The sequence below is a fragment of the Octopus sinensis genome, linkage group LG29 (assembly GCF_006345805.1).
Source record: "Octopus sinensis linkage group LG29, ASM634580v1, whole genome shotgun sequence".
NCBI lineage: Eukaryota > Metazoa > Mollusca > Cephalopoda > Octopoda > Octopodidae > Octopus > Octopus sinensis.
This window is the reverse complement of record NC_043025.1, coordinates 4,192,830-4,211,071: the sequence shown is the minus strand read 5'-3', so window position 1 is coordinate 4,211,071 and position 18,242 is coordinate 4,192,830. Positions and strand designations below refer to the sequence as shown.

General features: G+C 40.2%; 1 protein-coding gene across 2 annotated transcripts in view; it reads right to left on the bottom strand.

Moving 5' to 3' along the window:
- LOC115225990 (neurofibromin) overlaps positions 1–18,242 on the bottom strand; it is a 105,951-nt gene that overhangs the window by 32,256 nt on the left and 55,453 nt on the right. For both annotated transcript variants that reach the window (XM_029796963.2, XM_036514988.1), the window contains one exon: positions 11,305–11,397. In XM_029796963.2, the coding sequence (XP_029652823.2) occupies positions 11,305–11,397 (93 nt within the window). The remainder of the gene's footprint in view (positions 1–11,304; positions 11,398–18,242) is intronic.

The window sequence follows — 18,242 nt, the reverse complement described above, 5'->3', positions numbered from 1 at the left end:
ATATATATAAATATATTTATATATATATATATATATATATATATATATATATATATATATATATATATATACACACACATACACATACCTACACACACACATATATATACAAACAAACATATATATACACATACATTGACATATGTAAACACACTTTTACATACATATAGACATTACGCATAAAGAAATACACAGGTATATACATATATAGACACAATATGCATATACACACTGACACTTCACCAAACATATTTACACAAACACACACACACACACAAACAATTGTCAATATGCTATGGGTTAAGAATTTTCTTATGCAATTTTATATATAAATGCGTGTATGCATGTGTATGTGTGTGTATATATATATATATATATATATATATATATACACACACACACATATGAACAAATACATACACACATATACAGGATTGGGCAAAAGTAGGTATACAGTTGCTTATTCACTCTAATTCCCCAGAAAAAAAAGAAAAGAGGGCTTCTAATGACTGAGGCATCTCGCATGGATCCCTCAGTCAAACTTATGAATCACTTAGGCTTAAAAAAAAGAAACACAGATATGAAAAGCCCCTTGCACTCCCATGAAGCAACTGTGGGCCCACTTTTGCCCTCCCCTCTGTAAATACATTTAAAACAGGTTTTGCAAAAAAATATTTGATGCAATTACAATATTTGAAGAAAGATATTTCTTGAAATAAAAATTATTGACCCGTTAGGGGCCAGTGACCCAATTTGGGGACACAGATTTTAAATGTAATATATATAATATTATAAAACCTTTTGTGTTTCTTTTTGTTAATATACGTTCATATTAGGGTGGCGAGCTGGTAGAATCGTTAGCACATTGGACGAGATGCTTAGCAATATTTCATTCTGAGTTCAAATTCCACCAAGATTGACTTTGCTTTTCATCCTTTTGGGGTCGATTATATAAGTACCAGTTACACACTGGGGTTGATGTAATTGGCTTAATCCCTTTGTCTGTCCTTGTTTATCCCCTCTATATTTAGCCCCCTCTCTTTTACTTGTTTCAGTCATTTGACTGCGGCCATGCTGGAGCACCGCCTTTAGTCGAGAAAATCGACCCCAGGACTTATTCTTTGTAAGCCTAGTACTTATTCTATCGGTCTCTTTTGCCGAACCGCTAAGTGGCGGGGATATAGACACACCAGCATCAGTTGTCAAGCAATGCTAGGGGGACAAACAGTCACACAACACACACACACACACAAACAATTGTCAATATGCTATGGGTTAAGAATTTTCTTATGCAATTTTATATATAAATGCGTGTATGCATGTGTATGTGTGTGTATATATATATATATATATATACACACACACACATATGAACAAATACATACACACATATACAGGATTGGGCAAAAGTAGGTATACAGTTGCTTATTCACTCTAATTCCCCAGAAAAAAAAGAAAAGAGGGCTTCTAATGACTGAGGCATCTCGCATGGATCCCTCAGTCAAACTTATGAATCACTTAGGCTTAAAAAAAAGAAACACAGATATGAAAAGCCCCTTGCACTCCCATGAAGCAACTGTGGGCCCACTTTTGCCCTCCCCTCTGTAAATACATTTAAAACAGGTTTTGCAAAAAAATATTTGATGCAATTACAATATTTGAAGAAAGATATTTCTTGAAATAAAAATTATTGACCCGTTAGGGGCCAGTGACCCAATTTGGGGACACAGATTTTAAATGTAATATATATAATATTATAAAACCTTTTGTGTTTCTTTTTGTTAATATACGTTCATATTAGGGTGGCGAGCTGGTAGAATCGTTAGCACATTGGACGAGATGCTAAGCAATATTTCATTCTGAGTTCAAATTCCACCAAGATTGACTTTGCTTTTCATCCTTTTGGGGTCGATTATATAAGTACCAGTTACACACTGGGGTTGATGTAATTGGCTTAATCCCTTTGTCTGTCCTTGTTTATCCCCTCTATATTTAGCCCCCTCTCTTTTACTTGTTTCAGTCATTTGACTGCGGCCATGCTGGAGCACCGCCTTTAGTCGAGAAAATCGACCCCAGGACTTATTCTTTGTAAGCCTAGTACTTATTCTATCGGTCTCTTTTGCCGAACCGCTAAGTGGCGGGGATATAGACACACCAGCATCAGTTGTCAAGCAATGCTAGGGGGACAAACAGTCACACAAACACACACACGCATATATATATATATATACATATATGTATACGACAGGCTTCTTTCAGTTTCTGTCTACCAAATCCACTCACAAGGCATTGGTCGGCCCGGGGCTATAGTAGAAGACACTTGCCCAAGATGCCACGCAGTGGGACTGAACCCGGGACCATGTGCTTGGTTAGCAAGCTACTTACCATGCAGCCACTCCTGCGCCCCCTGTAGGCAATAAAGAAATAAATATACTTTCATATTTCAAGTATTCTTCAGGTATACCATTTTAATGTGAAGGTGGGGCATTCAGATCACAATGTAAAGGTCATGAGTTCAATTCCTGGCAACACGTTGTGTCCTTGAGCAAGACACTTTATTTCATGTTGCTCCAGCTGGAAAAAATGAGTTTGTACCTGTAATTCAAGAGGGTCCAGCCTTGTCACATTCTGTGTCATGCTGAATCTCCCTGAGAACTACGTTAAGAGTACACATGTCTGTGGAGTACTCAGCCACTTGCACGTCAATTTCACGAGCAGGCTGTTCCATTCAGCAGATCAACTGAAGCGCTTATTGTTTTCTACCGTAGGCACAAGGCTCGAAATTTTCGGGGAGAGGGCCAGTCGATAAGATTGACCCCCAGTGTGTAACTGGTACTTAATTTATTGAACCCGAAAGGATGAAAGACAAAATCAACCTTGGCGGAATTTGAACTCAGAGCGTAAAGATTGACAAAATACCTATTTCTTTACTACCCACAAGGAGCTAAACACAGAGAGGACAAGCAAGGACAGACAAATGGATTAAGTCGATTATATCGACCCCAGTGCATAACTGGTACTTATTTAATCGACCCCAAAAGGATGAAAGGCAAAGTTGACCTTGGCGGAATTTGAACTCAGAATGTAAAGATTGACGAAATACCATTAAACATTTTACCTGGAGTGCTAACATTTCTCCCAGCTTGCCGCCACACTGGAGCACTCATTGCCGTAACAAAAGAACATCATAACAGTAGAAACCTAATCAAAGGCCCCTTAGGAGCAAAGAAAACACTAAAATTTATAAATAGTATTAATAACTGAATTACAGCATTTAAACGGTTAATTTTTTCCAAACATGTTATACAAGTATAACACTTGTTTGAAAACCTTTACAATAAAATCACAAACACACACAATAAATAAACCTCCTTCCAAAGGGTTTGTGTTGTTCTGTTTACTGTTTTTTTACAATTCCTTTTTATAATTAATAATTTTTATTTTGAGAAAATCTTTCAACAAATTTATATATATGTGTGTATGTGTGTGTGTGTGTGTATGAGGACAGCCCAAAAGTTTCAAAGTGGCCTGAAATTTTAATATGCTTTGATTACATTTTTTTGTCATTTGTAATTTACATGATGTCATTTTTCACACCTGACACACACACACATATATAAAGATATACACACATGTATATACAGGATCTGGGGCTAAGGTGTCATAAATTTCAAACAGAGGATAAATTAATTATTAACATCATTGTGACTTTTGGGCAATCCTGCATACACGCATACATACATACATACATATATATATATAAGTTCAGCAAAAATTTAGATTCAAATGAATATGGTACTTAATTTAGATGCACCAGAATTTTGTATGGTGTTATCCATAAAAATCCATGGGGTAATTATAATCAAAATAAGCAACAAGAATGACTCCGGTAATTTGGTACGATCGTTTCATACTACATCATTTTATTAAATGTTGTAAGTATTTACAACAGATTTAAGATGCTGAGTACTCAACAGCTAATTATAGAGGTTTTCCAACCTCTATAATCTGATTATATATATATATATATATACACACACACCACACACACACATATATACATATAATAAAGTAATGCTCGTTAGATTAATGCTTGATGAAGTAATTGTAAATCAATGAAATAAAAAGACTTGCTCACACCATTCTTCTTGGTTATAATTATACACACACACACACACGACCTTTCAGTGGACCTATATTCATATAAGTAAACATTGTTATAATTACAATACATACATGAATTTACACATAAATTTCCATACTCTTCTGCGTACACACACACACACACACACACACACACGTGCGTGTTTAGTGTCTAAGGCCATAACTGTGCTGTATTTTCCACAGTTTACTGTCAAGTTTTTCCAAAAACCTCTCCAAATATTTTTCTCCTGTAAATACTGATATTGTACCAAATTTCTCCAAAATGGTGAGATGTAATTGTTTAAGCCCAGATAAGGAGCTGTGATCAACTGGATATCACATCTGATCAAAGGCATTCCGTCCATGACCTTCTGGTTTTAATTTGCAGACAAATCCATCCTATACAACTGCTTGTTGTCCCCTCATCCTACTCGTATCTCTCTCCCCGTCCCCACCATCTGACATTTACCTTCAACCACAACTTCACTCTTCCCATCACTCACAATATCCATGAGGCTTAGTGGTTAGGGGAATTGGCTCACAACTGCAAGGCCATGAGTTCAATTCCCAGTGCCGCATCAAGTCCTTGAGCAAGACACTTTATTTCAAATTGCTTCAGTCCACTCAGTTAGCAAAACTGAGTTGTACCAGTAATTCAAAGGGTCCAACCTTGTCACATTCTGTGTCATACCGAATCTCCCTGACAACTACATTAAGGGTACATGTGCCTGTGGAGTACTCAGCCACTTGCACTTTAATTCCATGAGCAAGTTGTTCTGCCGATCTGGTCAACTGGAACCCTCATCCCTATAACTGAACTTACCCATCCCAACCCTTTGGCCCTTCTCTTTCTTATACTCACATTCTTTCTACCTTGAGGACAGGGTATGCCATGACATCCCTTCACCACCATCATTAACTTTCTCTCAGGCTGCTCCCACCCATCTGTATATAGTGTCGGGTAGCCCTGTATCTCATCTATAGCAAGGCACCTATTCTTGTCCCTCTATCATACTTTAGGGTCAACATCCAGCATAAAGCCACACTTCTTTCACTCTTAAATACACTCCCACTCAGTCGAGTGAGCCATTTTCTTCCCTTTGGCTCGCAAGGTTACCTCATGGAAAAAGCACTCAGTCCCTACGTTAACTGGTTGATGTTAGGAAGGGCCTCAAACTGTAGAAACTATAGACCAGTGGTTTTCAACCAGAGTTCCGCGGAACCTAAGGGTTCCGCCAGTGCAGTCCAGGGGTTCCGCAAGAAGTTACAAAACTGCTAAAATCGGCAGTAATTTTTAATTCTCCTGTGCAGATATGCATGCATAAGACAATTAAATTATTGCACAGGGGTTCCTCGAGCCAGTGGAATGTTTCCTTGGGGTTCCGCTCCAGCAAAAAGTTTGAAAAGCACTGCTATAGACAAACAGGCACTGATGCATGGAGCAACCCAGCGACATTAACAGAGGCTATCAAACTGTCCAACATGCACCAGCATGGAAGACGGACATTGAATGATGATGATGATGACAGCATAAACCAGTATAAACCAGTCTGTCCTGTTTCCCAGACTGTGTGGTAAGAAGCTTACTTCCCAACCACAAGGTTCTGGGTTCAGTCCCACTGCATGGCACCTTGGACAGGTGTCTTCTACTACAGTCACAGGTCAACCAAAACCTTGTTAGTGAATCTAGTACACGGAAACTGTAAGAAACCTGGGGTGTATGTATATATATATATATATCATCAGTGACATCATTTAATATCTTCCTTCCAGTAGGGTGTGATTTGAGGGAGATTTGGCTGCTATTTCTACCAGGTCTAGCTACCATGTAGGTCTCCCTCATTGGCTCATGCATACTATATACATACACTACCGTCAGAAATTAATTAGCACCCTTGATTTGCTCTTCACTCAAGGTATGTGCTGTCACCTAGTGGCCATATCTCGAACTATTGCTTTGTTGCGAGTTCACTGTTGCGCAGAACGATGACGTAACTTTGTTTGCAGAGCAGTTTGAGAGTCTACAGCCTTATGATGTTGACATAGCAGTGCAACAACTTGGAGTGCAGATGCAGACAAATCTTCCTTTGTTTAATAGATATAGGTAGCGCCTCGCAAGGACCGAAATCACACCATACTAAGTTTTCTCATCGCGTAAGACGTTTTGAACAGCTCATAGGTTAATTGATTTAACCTATTTAATGTAGAAATTTGAGAAGTGCTAATTAATTTCTGACGCAAGTGTACATAAGACAGTAGGGTGTGATTTGAGGGAGATTTGGCTGCTATTTCTACCATGTCTAGCTACCATGTAGAGGTCTCCCTCATTGGCTCATACATACATATATACATACATAAGAGAGTAGGGTGTGATTTGAGGGAAATTTGGCTGCTATTTCTACCACGTCTAGCTACCATGTAGAGGTCTCCCTCATTGGCTCATACATATATACATACATAAGAGAGAAAAGTGTAATTTGAGGGAGATTTGGCTGCTATTTCTACCAGGTCTAACTACCATATAGAGGTCTCCCTCATTGGCTCATACATATATACATACATAAGAGAGTAGGGTGTGATTTGAGGGAGATTTGGCTGCTATTTCTACCACATCTAGCTACCATGTAGAGGTCTCCCTCATTGGCGCTCATACATATATACATGAGAGTAGGGTGTGATTTGAGGGAGATTTAGTTGCTATTTCTACCAGGTCTAGCTACCATGTAGAGGTCTCCCTCATTGGCACTCATACATATATACATAAGAGAGAAGGGTGTGATTTGAGGGAGATTTAGTTGCTATTTCTACCAGGTCTAGCTACCATGTAGAGGTCTCCCTCACTGGCTCATACGTACATATACACATACATAGGAGAGTAGAGTGTGGTTTGAGGGAAATTTGGCTGCTATTTCTAACATGGAGCAAAACTGATATCAAGTTTGATTATGAAGGGGAAATAAGTTTATACCAAGATTTAACAGCAAATTAGGAGTGCGACTTATACCTGATCAAATACAATGGTTTTTAAGCAACCTGCCTTCAAGTACTTCTCATTATCTTGGAGGTTTATATTTTCGATGTGATTTTAATGAAACAGGAAGAAAGACATCCATTATGGCTAGATTTCTGAATGGTTGTGCAAAGTTCAACATACCAATGGGGTTTATGCCATTAGCCTGAAATGTCTCTCTCGGTTCTTTCAGAAAAAAATCTCTGGTTATAAATTTGTGGAAAATAAAGGACAGTAATGTTGTTAAGTTTTGCCTGTCAGAGACAAATGTATTTATACACACACAAACACATCAGGCATGAATATATAAATACATATCTATATACACACACATACAGAAACAGACAATCATAGATGTATGCGTAAATTGATGGAAAATAAACAAATATCTCACACACACACACACACAAATTTATACATGGATAGATACATAATATACTCACATGTATCTAGATACACACACACACGTATGCATAAATTAATTATTTAATGAAAAATGTTCATGTAACAGTGAGTCAGAAAGTCTGCAGTGAGTTACAATATTTCGGACTGTTAGTCTCCTATTCAGGAATGAAACATTTAAAAATATATTGTAAGAGATGGCACACAAGGAAGGAAATCATAAATTACAAAAGGGAATAAGATTTCGTTAATCAAAAGCGCATTCGTTAAACAATCTTGAAAGGCATTAAATATGAGAGTTATTAACTGAACCATTTAAACCCACCAGCACTGCTGTCGGCATAATGTAGCTTGCTTACCCTCATCACCATTCAGTGACCATATTCCATGTTGGCTTTGAGTTGGATAATTCAACGAGGATCTGATTGGTTCAAGGACTGCATTGTACTCCAGTCTCTGCTTTGGCATACTTTCCTCAGCGGGATGCCCTTCCTAATACCAACCGACAGTGTGCAAGTGGGTGCTTTTTATGGTGCATTGGCACTGTGGAGGTTGCTATGTAGCTCCTGTTTCTACAAATCAGGAGTTGGTGGGGGTCTGCTTCTTTATGGGGATAAGGTGTGAGGAAAGAGGTTGGGGTCAAGTAGATTTACATTGTAAAGGAGCTATGGGGCTACTCACATTTTGTAGGGATAATGAGAATGAAATGAAATATCTGGCCCAAATAATCTAGTTCTTTCATTTTCAAGCCAAACAGATACAGCCTCTTACACCTACCCTGCAATGTCATTCTAAAAGTGGAACATAAAAAGCACCATCCGATCATGGCTGTTTGCCAGACTCGTCTAGCCCCTGTGCCAGTGGCACATAAAAAGCACCCACTACACTCACGGAATGGTTGGCGTTAGGAAGGGCATCCAGCTGGAGAAACATTGCCAGATCAGACTTCTGGCTTCCCAGACCCCAGTTGAACAATTCAACCCATGCTAGCATGGAAAGCAGACGCTAAACGAAGATGATGATGATGATCATCATCATTTAATGTCTGCTTTCCATGCTGGCATGGGTTGGATAGATCTGACAGGTGCTGGTTAGGCAGAAGACTGCACCATGCTTTGCTATCTGCTTAGGCAGGGTTTTTATGGCTGGATGCCCTTCCTAACAGCAGCAACTACACAAAATGGACGGAGTGCTTTTTACATGGCGCCAGCATGGGCGAGGTCATGAAAAACTCAAAGCTTACAAGCTTTGAGATAATACATGATTAAATCAAAACAATGTGAATAAATGAACATTACATTTAACAGAATACTAAAGAGTTAAGTCACTTAAGAAATGTTATAATAAAGACTCGGTGGTAAGTGTGACTAGCTTTCGTTTAGAAATATCAACTTTAGAAAATTGATATTTTGAATCCATTTGGGTCCCAGAAATAAGAGTAAACTGAAATGTGGTGCCAAAGCAAATTTTTCAAACAAAATGCTTCATTTCCTGAAGATGAGATTAACATTCCAAAAAATTATAACCAACTTCACAACAGATAAGCAGAACAAAAAAAGAGAAAAAGCTGAATGCTTGAAATGAAAGTCAATAAAATCCATGATGATAAATGGACAGATATGAAACCAAATATCAATACCCTAATAACAAAAGCTGCTTATTAATTAGTCACAAATATGTAAATTTTAGTAATAGAAAGCATTTATTAAAGTCTACACTGTCTAGAAAATTCTTTAAAATTCCAATTTTAATATATTTTTGTTTATTAAGATGTGATCTTCTAAATTCTTTTATTATTAAAGATTCAATTTTAATTCACTCCGAGATAACATTTTTTGATGTCTTGTTCCCCACCCTTCCTCTTTCTACATCTTTGCTTACCACTTATATTCCTTTTAATCCTTATAACTTTGTCTCTCTTACTCTTAGCCTCAGTTCCTTTCATTGCAACGTGCTATCTCTGTTTCTCTGAAATGCTTTGATTCAATTGTTTCCATTAAAAATAAGAAATCACAAATTTTTTGCCTGAGATATTTTGAAATTATTTGTGAAACTTTACACACAGAGGGAAGTGTTTCTAATAGTTTTCAGGGAATGAATCTTTTGTTTACAGGGGATACATGCATTTTCATTCATTTTTCTTTCTTGTGAGAGAGAATTTTTGCTAGATTTTACTCCATGGCTGCAGTGTAATTCAACATCAGAGATCTGTGGCCATCATCCATTTTCAAATATCTAAAGACCTATCTAACAATCTGTGTGTGTATGTTTGAAGGTACACCGCTTATTCATTAGGGTGTTGCACCCACAATCTTGCCCTCACTGGTTTGATTTCAGGACTGAGTGACACATAGTGTTCTTGAGCAAAACACTTCATTTCATGGGGCTCCAGTCCACTCAGCTGTAAATAAGGGATCTTTTCCTTTTGAATGGCAGACAATTTCTAGTTAACTAAACATTTTAAAACTTCGTATACTGGTAGAATGTGTCAAAATAAAACATTTTTTTTCTCTTGGCTTTCTTGAGAAAATTGTAATTTGTTTGTTTAACATAGTTTAATTTTTTGAATTTTAACCAATCCTATGCTCTCTTTTGAGCTAAAATCATTTGCTGCGTCTAAAACTGAGACAACATCCTGTAACTAACCCTAAACCTCCCCCTAACCCTAAATTTTTTTTTTCTTAATTGTTAAATTAATTTGTTACATGTGTAAAAAAAACTAAAGCAATGGAATTAAATTAATTTAACAATTAAGAAAAAAAAAATTAGTGTTAGGGTTAGGGTGGAGGTTTAGGGTTAGTTACAGGATGTTGTCTCAGTTTTAGACGCAGCAAATGATTTTAGTTGAATGGAGGTAATCGATTGGTAAAAATTGCCGAAATGCTCGGATTTTCAGATGAAATATCTTAGAAACTATAGAATTTTCTCAATAAAACCAAGAGAAAATGATGTTTTATTTTGACACATTCTACCAGTATAGGAAGTTTAAAAGTGTTTAGTTAACTAGAAATTGTGTTGACATCTGCCGTTCAAATGGAAAAGATCCTAAATAAGTAACCCCTCAAGAGACTAGCCTTCCAATCAGAGTGAATGTTGGCCTGTGCTCACATAGCCAGTAGGGTGCAGAATCATCGAAAAGTTAAAACAATGTAAAGTGCATTGTGACCAGTGATGTGTAACATTCAACATAGACTGGTCAATACTGTGAGATATATATATATATCATCATTCATCATTTAGCGTCTGCTTTCCATGCTAGCATGGGTTGGACGGTTCAACTGGGGTCTGGGAAGTCAGGAGGCTGCACCAGGCCCAGTCTGATCTGGCAGTGTTTCTTTTATAGTTTAATAAGCCTGAAGTTTGAAATCCACATGGTTGTGTGGGTAAGTAGCTCTTTCCTCCTAGTTGTGTAGTCTCAGGTTCAATCCCACTGCATGGCACCTTGGGAAAGTGTCTTCTCACACACCCCCAGGCTGACCAAAGCTTTGTGAGTGGAACTGGTAGGTGGAAACTGAAAGAAGCCTGTTGTTATTTGAAGAAAATATACACTGTTTTTATTTGAAGAAAATAAAAATTTAGGACTATCTTATTGGTAAAATTTGATGATTTTGTTTGAAGAAAATACATAGAGGACTAACTTATCTGTAAAATTCACTGCTTTCCTTTGAAGAAAATATTTAGGAGTCTATCTTATAGGCAGAAGTCGAAGAAATTTCAGAAGGAAGAATGATGAACAAATGGCACCTTACCTGGAGGCAGACCCAACGATGGCATTGAACACCTTCTGAGTAATAATCATAAGATTCTTCTTGTTCTCCTCGATGTTCTCGGTTGATTCAAGCCTGGCGAAAGTAGTCGGAAATAGGAATAATCTTTCATTCATTGAAACAGTAATGATAATAATTGGTTTGAAATATTCACATAAAGTAGACGGATTAAAGGGAGAAAGGGCAAGGCGATTGCACTGACCCCAGCACTACACTCAGAGTTTATTTTTTATTGACCCCTAAAAAGCAGAATTAGAATTCGTAACGTAAGAACTGCAAAGAAATACCAGAATGCAATTTTCCAACTCTCAAATAATCATAACAGAATTTATTTTTTATTGACCCCTAAAAAGCAGAATTAGAATTCGTAACGTAAGAACTGCAAAGAAATACCAGAATGCAATTTTCCAACTCTCAAATAATTCTGCCATTTCACATCCTTAATAAAAATAATCATAACAGAATTTATTTTTTATTGACCCCTAAAAAGCAGAATTAGAATTCGTAACGTAAGAACTGCAAAGAAATACCAGAAAGCAATTTTCCAACTCTCAAATAATTCTGCCATTTCACATCCTTAATAAAAATAATCATAACAGAATTTATTTTTTATTGACCCCTAAAAAGCAGATTTAGAATTCGTAACATAAGAACAGCAAAGAAATACCAGAATGCAATTTTCCAAATCTCAAATAATTCTGCCATTTCACATCCTTAATAAAAATAATCATAACGGTTTGAAAGGGCAATAATTTGGGGGGAGGGAATGAGTCGATTACATTGACCTCCGGTGTTCAACTTGTATTTAATTTATTGACACCGAAAGGATGAAAAATCAAGTTGACCTCGGCAGTCCAGCATGCTAACGATTCTGCCAGCTAGCCATCTTACTCTTTTACTTGTTTCAGTCATTTGACTGCGGTCATGCTGGAGCACCGCCTTTAGTCGAGCAACTCGACCCCGGGACTTATTCTATCAGTCTCTTTTGCCGAACCGCTAAGTAACGGGGACGTAAACACACCAGCATCGGTTGTCAAGTAATGCTATGGGGACAAACACACACACATACACATATATACGACAGGCTTCTTTCAGTTTCCGTCAACCAAATCCACTCACAAGGCATTGGTCGACCCGGGGCTATAGCAGAAGACACTTGCCCAAGATGCCACGCAGTGGGACTGAACCGGGAACCATGTGGTTGGTTAGCAAGCAACTTACCACACAAAAGTGGTTTCAAATTTTGCCACAAGGGCAGTAATTTCGGGGAGAGGGGATAAGTCGATTACATTGACCCCAGTTTACAACTGGTACTTCATTGACCCCCCCCCCCCTCCAAGATAAAAGGCAAAATCAACATCAGCCGAATTCAAACTCAGAACATAGTGACAGAATAACCCTTTCCACTACAAGCACAAGGACTGAAATTTGGGGGAGGGGGCTAGTTGATTACATCGACCCCAGTGTTTCACTGGTACTTAAGTCATCGGCCCCCAAAGAATGAAAGGCAAAGTCGACCTTGGCGAAATTTGAACTCAGAATGCAGCGACGGTCAAAATACTGCTAAGCATTTCATCCTGCATGCTAACAATTCTGCCAGCTCACCAATGATAATAATAATAATAATAAATGCCCTGATGCAGTACCAGGCAGTGGCTCTCATGGCTTCTGATCTGAACCGATTGGAGGTGTTATCGTGTACATTGTTTTGTCTTGGTATAAAAGATGGGCCACAGCAAATATTCTGCTCAATACCACAGATTTGCTTGTCAGTTGTTTGACCATAACCAGTTGAGTATGTCCCTTAGTAGCTGACGATATGTGCATCTCTGATCACGAGCAGAAGTAGTGGGGGAGCATCATAGCCATGTGTTAAGAGGGATTCTTTGGGGTTTGAATAATTCACCTCTGGAAACATGGGTGTTTCGTTCAACATCCTTAAACAATCCTTATTCAGGGACCTTTTGAGCAGGATGGGCTACCCAACCAGAAGAAAATTCTAACTGGACCCCCACCTGCAAGGTCATGTGCTGTTTATCTTGATATGAGATCACCATGTCGCGCACACATGGTTGTGATGCATGTGCCTGGTGTACCCTTATCAGACAGGTAGCCATGATGGGTATACTGGGCTTCGTATATTTTACCCCAGTGTCACTTTGATGGTATGCACTGCTCTCTCACCTAATAATAATAATAATAATAATAATTAATTCTTTTTATTGGCCACAAGGGCTGACAAACATGATTGGAAAACATAAAGGGACAAAAACAGGATGAAAGGTTACAAAAGGTTTTGTCCGTTTTTCAAAAGAAAAAAGTCCGAGTAAACAAAGCTTTACAACAACAAAAAAACTCAACAATTTACAAAACTCCCAATAGAGGAGACGCTTCGAAAAAAAGAAAAGGTCTCACGTGGAAAAACCCATAAAAGCCACGGAAGCCTGGTCAAAAGGTGGGTAGAGAGCCCCTTTCTCCTTTTATAATACCTTTTTCAATTACAGGGGAAACGTCAGAATTGGTCCATTTATACTGGCCATTCTTGCACAATTCACCCACCTTTCAGAAATAATTGTTGTTGTAAATGAATGTCATTCATTTCTAATTTTCTTTAAAAATATGTCTGGCCATGGGGAAATGTTTTGTTACTTGGAAACAAGTAAGGGTTAGTGACAGGAAAGGCATCTGACCATAGAAAGTCTGCCTCAAGAAGCTGTGTCCAACCCACTGAAAAGTAGACATTAACATGATGACAATGATTATGATGATGATGGAGACATCTACTCTTTTACTTGTTTCAGTCATTTGACTGCGGCCATGCTGGAGCACCACCTTTAATCGAGCAACTCGACCCCGGGACTTATTCTTTGTAAGCCCAGTATTTATTTTATCGGTCTCTTGCCGAACCACTAAGCGACGCGGACATAAACACACCAGCATCGGTTGTCAAGCAATGCTAGGGGGACAAACACAGACACACAAACACACACATGCATATCATCATCGTTTAACGTCCGTTCTCCATGCTAGCATGGGTTGGACGGTTCGACCGGGGATCTGGGAAGCCAGAAGGCTGCACCAGGCTCCAGTCTTATCTGGCAATGTTTCTACAGCTGGATGCCCTTCCTAACGCCAACCACTCCGTGAGTGTAGTGGGTGCTTTTTACGTGCCACCTGCACAGGTGCCAGGCGAGGCTGGCAACGGCCACAGTCGGATTGGTGTATTTTACGTGCCACCGGCATCGGAAGCCAGTCGAGGCGGCGCTGGCATCGGCCACGAGTCGGATAGTGCTTTTTACGTGCCACCAGACCAGGGATCCTGGCTGGTTCTATTCGATTTCGATTTCGCTTGCCCCAACATGTCTTCGCAAGCAAAGGGGGTTGGCATGGGTGCCTGTCGTCGGATGAGGTTCTATATCTACTTCGCTTGCCTCAACAGGTCTTTGTGTCCAAGGGAGGAAAGGCATGCATAAGTGGGCTGGGCTCACTTGTCCTGCCTGGTCTTCTCACGTACAGAATATTTCCAAAGGTCTCGGTCGCTGGTCATTTCCTCAGTGAGGCCTAAAGTTCGAAGGTCGTGCTTCACCACCTCGTCCCAGGTTTTCCTGGGTCTACCTCTTTCATGGGTTCCCTCAACTGCTAGGGATTGGCACTTTCTCACACACCTATCTTCATCCATTCTCGCCACATGACCATACCAGCACAATCGTCTCTCTTGCACACCACAACTGATGCTTCTTAGGTACAACATTTCTCTCAAGGTACTAACGCTCTGTCGAGTATGTACACTGACATTACACATCCATCTGAGCATACTGGCTTCATTCCTCACGAGCTTACGCATGTCCTCAGCAGTCATGGCCCATGTTTCACTGTCATGTAGCATGGCTGTTCGTACACATGCATCATACAGTCTGCTTTTTACTCTGAGCTAGAGGCCTTTAGTCACCAGCAGAGGTAAGAGCTCCCTAAACTTTGCCCAGGCTATTCTTATTCTAGCAGTTACACTTTCAGCGCACCCACCCCCACTACTGACTTGGTCACCTAGATAACGGAAGCTATCAACTACTTCTAGTTTTTCCCCCTGGAAAGTGACGGAAGTTGTTTTCTGCAGATTTTCGGAGGTTAATGCTCCTGAGCATCTGCCACATACAAAAACTATCTTCCCAGTTAGCCTACCTTTGACATTGCTGCACACACTTGGTGCATCTTATAGAGTTTCTACCTACACCTTTTCTACAGATTGAGCAGGGCCATCTTCATGAAGATATTTGTGGATTGTCTACCTTCCTACTTATTAGTACTTTGGTTTTAGCTAGGTTGACTCTAAGGCCCCTCGATTCTAAACCCTCCTTCCACAACGGGAACTTCTCCTCCAGTTCTGATAGTGACTCAGCAATTAGAGCAAGGTTGTCAGCATAGAGGAGCTCCCAGGGGCAACCTGTCTTGAATTCCTCCGTAATTGCCTGGAGGACAATGATAAATAGGAGGGGGATGAGTACTGAACCCTGGTGGACCCCAACCTCTACTTTGAATTGTTCTGTGTACATGTTGCCAACCCTAACCTTACTTACGGCATCTCTGTACATGGCTTGCACAGCCCTCACCAGCCATTCATCTATCCCTAGTTTCCTCATTGACCACCAGATAAGGGATCGGGGGACCCTATCAAAGGCTTTCTCCATGTCAACGAAAGCCAGGTACAGGGGCTTATCTTTGGCTAGGTATTTCTCCTGCAGCTGCCTTACCAGGAATATAGCATCAGTGGTACTTTTCCCTGGCACAAACCCAAACTGCATCTCATCTAAACTAACTCTCTCTCTAATTAGTTGGGCTATGACCCTCTCCGTAACCTTCATTACCTGATCCAACAGCTTGATACCTCTGTAATTATTTGTATCTAGGGCATCACCTTTACCTTTGTAGCAGTTGACTAGTATGCTGCTACACCAGTCATTGGGTATGACTCCTTCGTGTATCACCTGGTTGACTATACGGGTGACTAGGTTATAGCCGACACTGCCAGATATTTTGAGCATCTCTGCAGTAATTCCTGATGGGCCTGGGGCTTTCCCTGTCTTCATGCTTCTAATTGCTTTAACTACCAAAGAATTTTCAACTCGGATGGCTGGTCCCTCTGTTGGGTTGACATTCGGCAGACTCTCTTTATCCCATTCATTTTCTTTATTCAGCAACCTTTCATAGTGGCATCTCCAAACCTCTCTCTTTGCATCCTCATTTAGCGCAAGTGAACCATCATCCATGCGAACACACTTCTCTCCTACCACATCACGATTCTCTCTCACACACTGTCTTGATACACGAAATACCTCAAGTCTTTCCTCCTCACGGCTCAGAACATTGGCAAATTTTTTCTTATCCGCTTCCCCTCTGGCTAAATAAACCTGTCTCCTAGCTCCCCTTCTGGCTGTCTGATACAATTCCCTGCTACCACTGTTCTTCCAGTCCTTCCAAGCCTGTCTCTTTTGTCTAATAGCCCTGTCAACCACAGTGTTCCACCACCATGTTACTCTGGGTCGAGATGGTACTTTGCTCCATCCACAGATCTGGTCAGTGGCTGTCAGCAGATTGTCCCGTAGAAATCTCCAGTTGTGCAGCCCTCTTTCCCTTTTTCTGGCAAGAATGTAGTCAATCTGGCTAGTGTGTCTGCCCGAACGGTAGGTGACTAGGTGAGAGGTGGGTTTCCTGAAGTTGGTATTGCAGACCATAAGGTCATTTGCACCGCAGAACTCCAGCAGCCTGGTTCCCTCCTCATTACGAGAGCCAAAACCGTAGCCTCCATGAACGCCATGGAAGCCCCCGACATGCCGTCCAACATGTCCATTGAAATCACCTGCCACGAAGAGAAGGTCACCGTCATTTGTCAACGAGGTAATCCGCAATAGGGTGTCATAGAATTGGTCTTTTTGTCCTTCCGGTAGCCCTGGTTGAGGGGCATATGCCGAGATGATGGTAGCTGACCTATGGTGAAGCACTAATCTAATTTTAATTACTCTGTCACCTACTCTGACTACCTCGATTACCTTATCTACCCATTTCTCCGCAAGAAGTAAACCCACGCCCCTGACCCCGTCAGTGTTCCCTGCCCAGAAAATCTTGTACCTGTGTTCCTTGCCTGTGAGGAGCCTAGCTGAACCTCCTCTCCACCTTACTTCCTGGATGCAGCATAAATCCACACGTCTCTGTTCAAGCAGCTCTACAATCTCTCCAGACCTACCTTTCAATGTGCCAACATTGAGTGTGCCAACTCTGAGGGTGTGGGAGGTGTGGGCCTCTGAGACCTTGGGATGAGGGACAGCCGTGTCATGTACCTGAAAAGAAAGCTTGCATTTGGCAGATTTCATATGGAAACACTAGACTACAACCTGCATACATTTCAGTTTTTTTGCGCTATATGATCAGATAAACCCTACATAGAGGTGCGAGTGGGGGTGGGGGTAGTTAAGTAAGACAGGGGTAAAAACTTCCAGTATTTGGGTAGAAACTTCCGGTATTGGTGGAGGGGGTGGGAGGGCGGGCGCGAACATCGAAGCAACGAGTTTGAATATAATTCGTAAGGAATTCTCTCTGCAACAAAATTACTGAATTTGAGGGGAAAAAATAGACGGGCTTCTTTCAGTTTCCATCTACCAAATCCACTCACAAGGCTTTGGTCGGCCCGAGGCTATAGTAGAAGACACTTGCCCATGTGGTTGGTAAGCAAGCTACTTACCACACAGCCACTCCTACATCTATGTATGGATATGTATAAATTTAATGTCCTCTTTTCCATACTTTCATGGGTTGGAAGGAATTTGTTGAGGCAGATTTTTCTATGCCTGGAAGAAAGGATCAAACAAGCACTCCGTTGGATCTGACAACAAGGGTTCCAGTTGATACAATCAACAGAACTGCCTTCT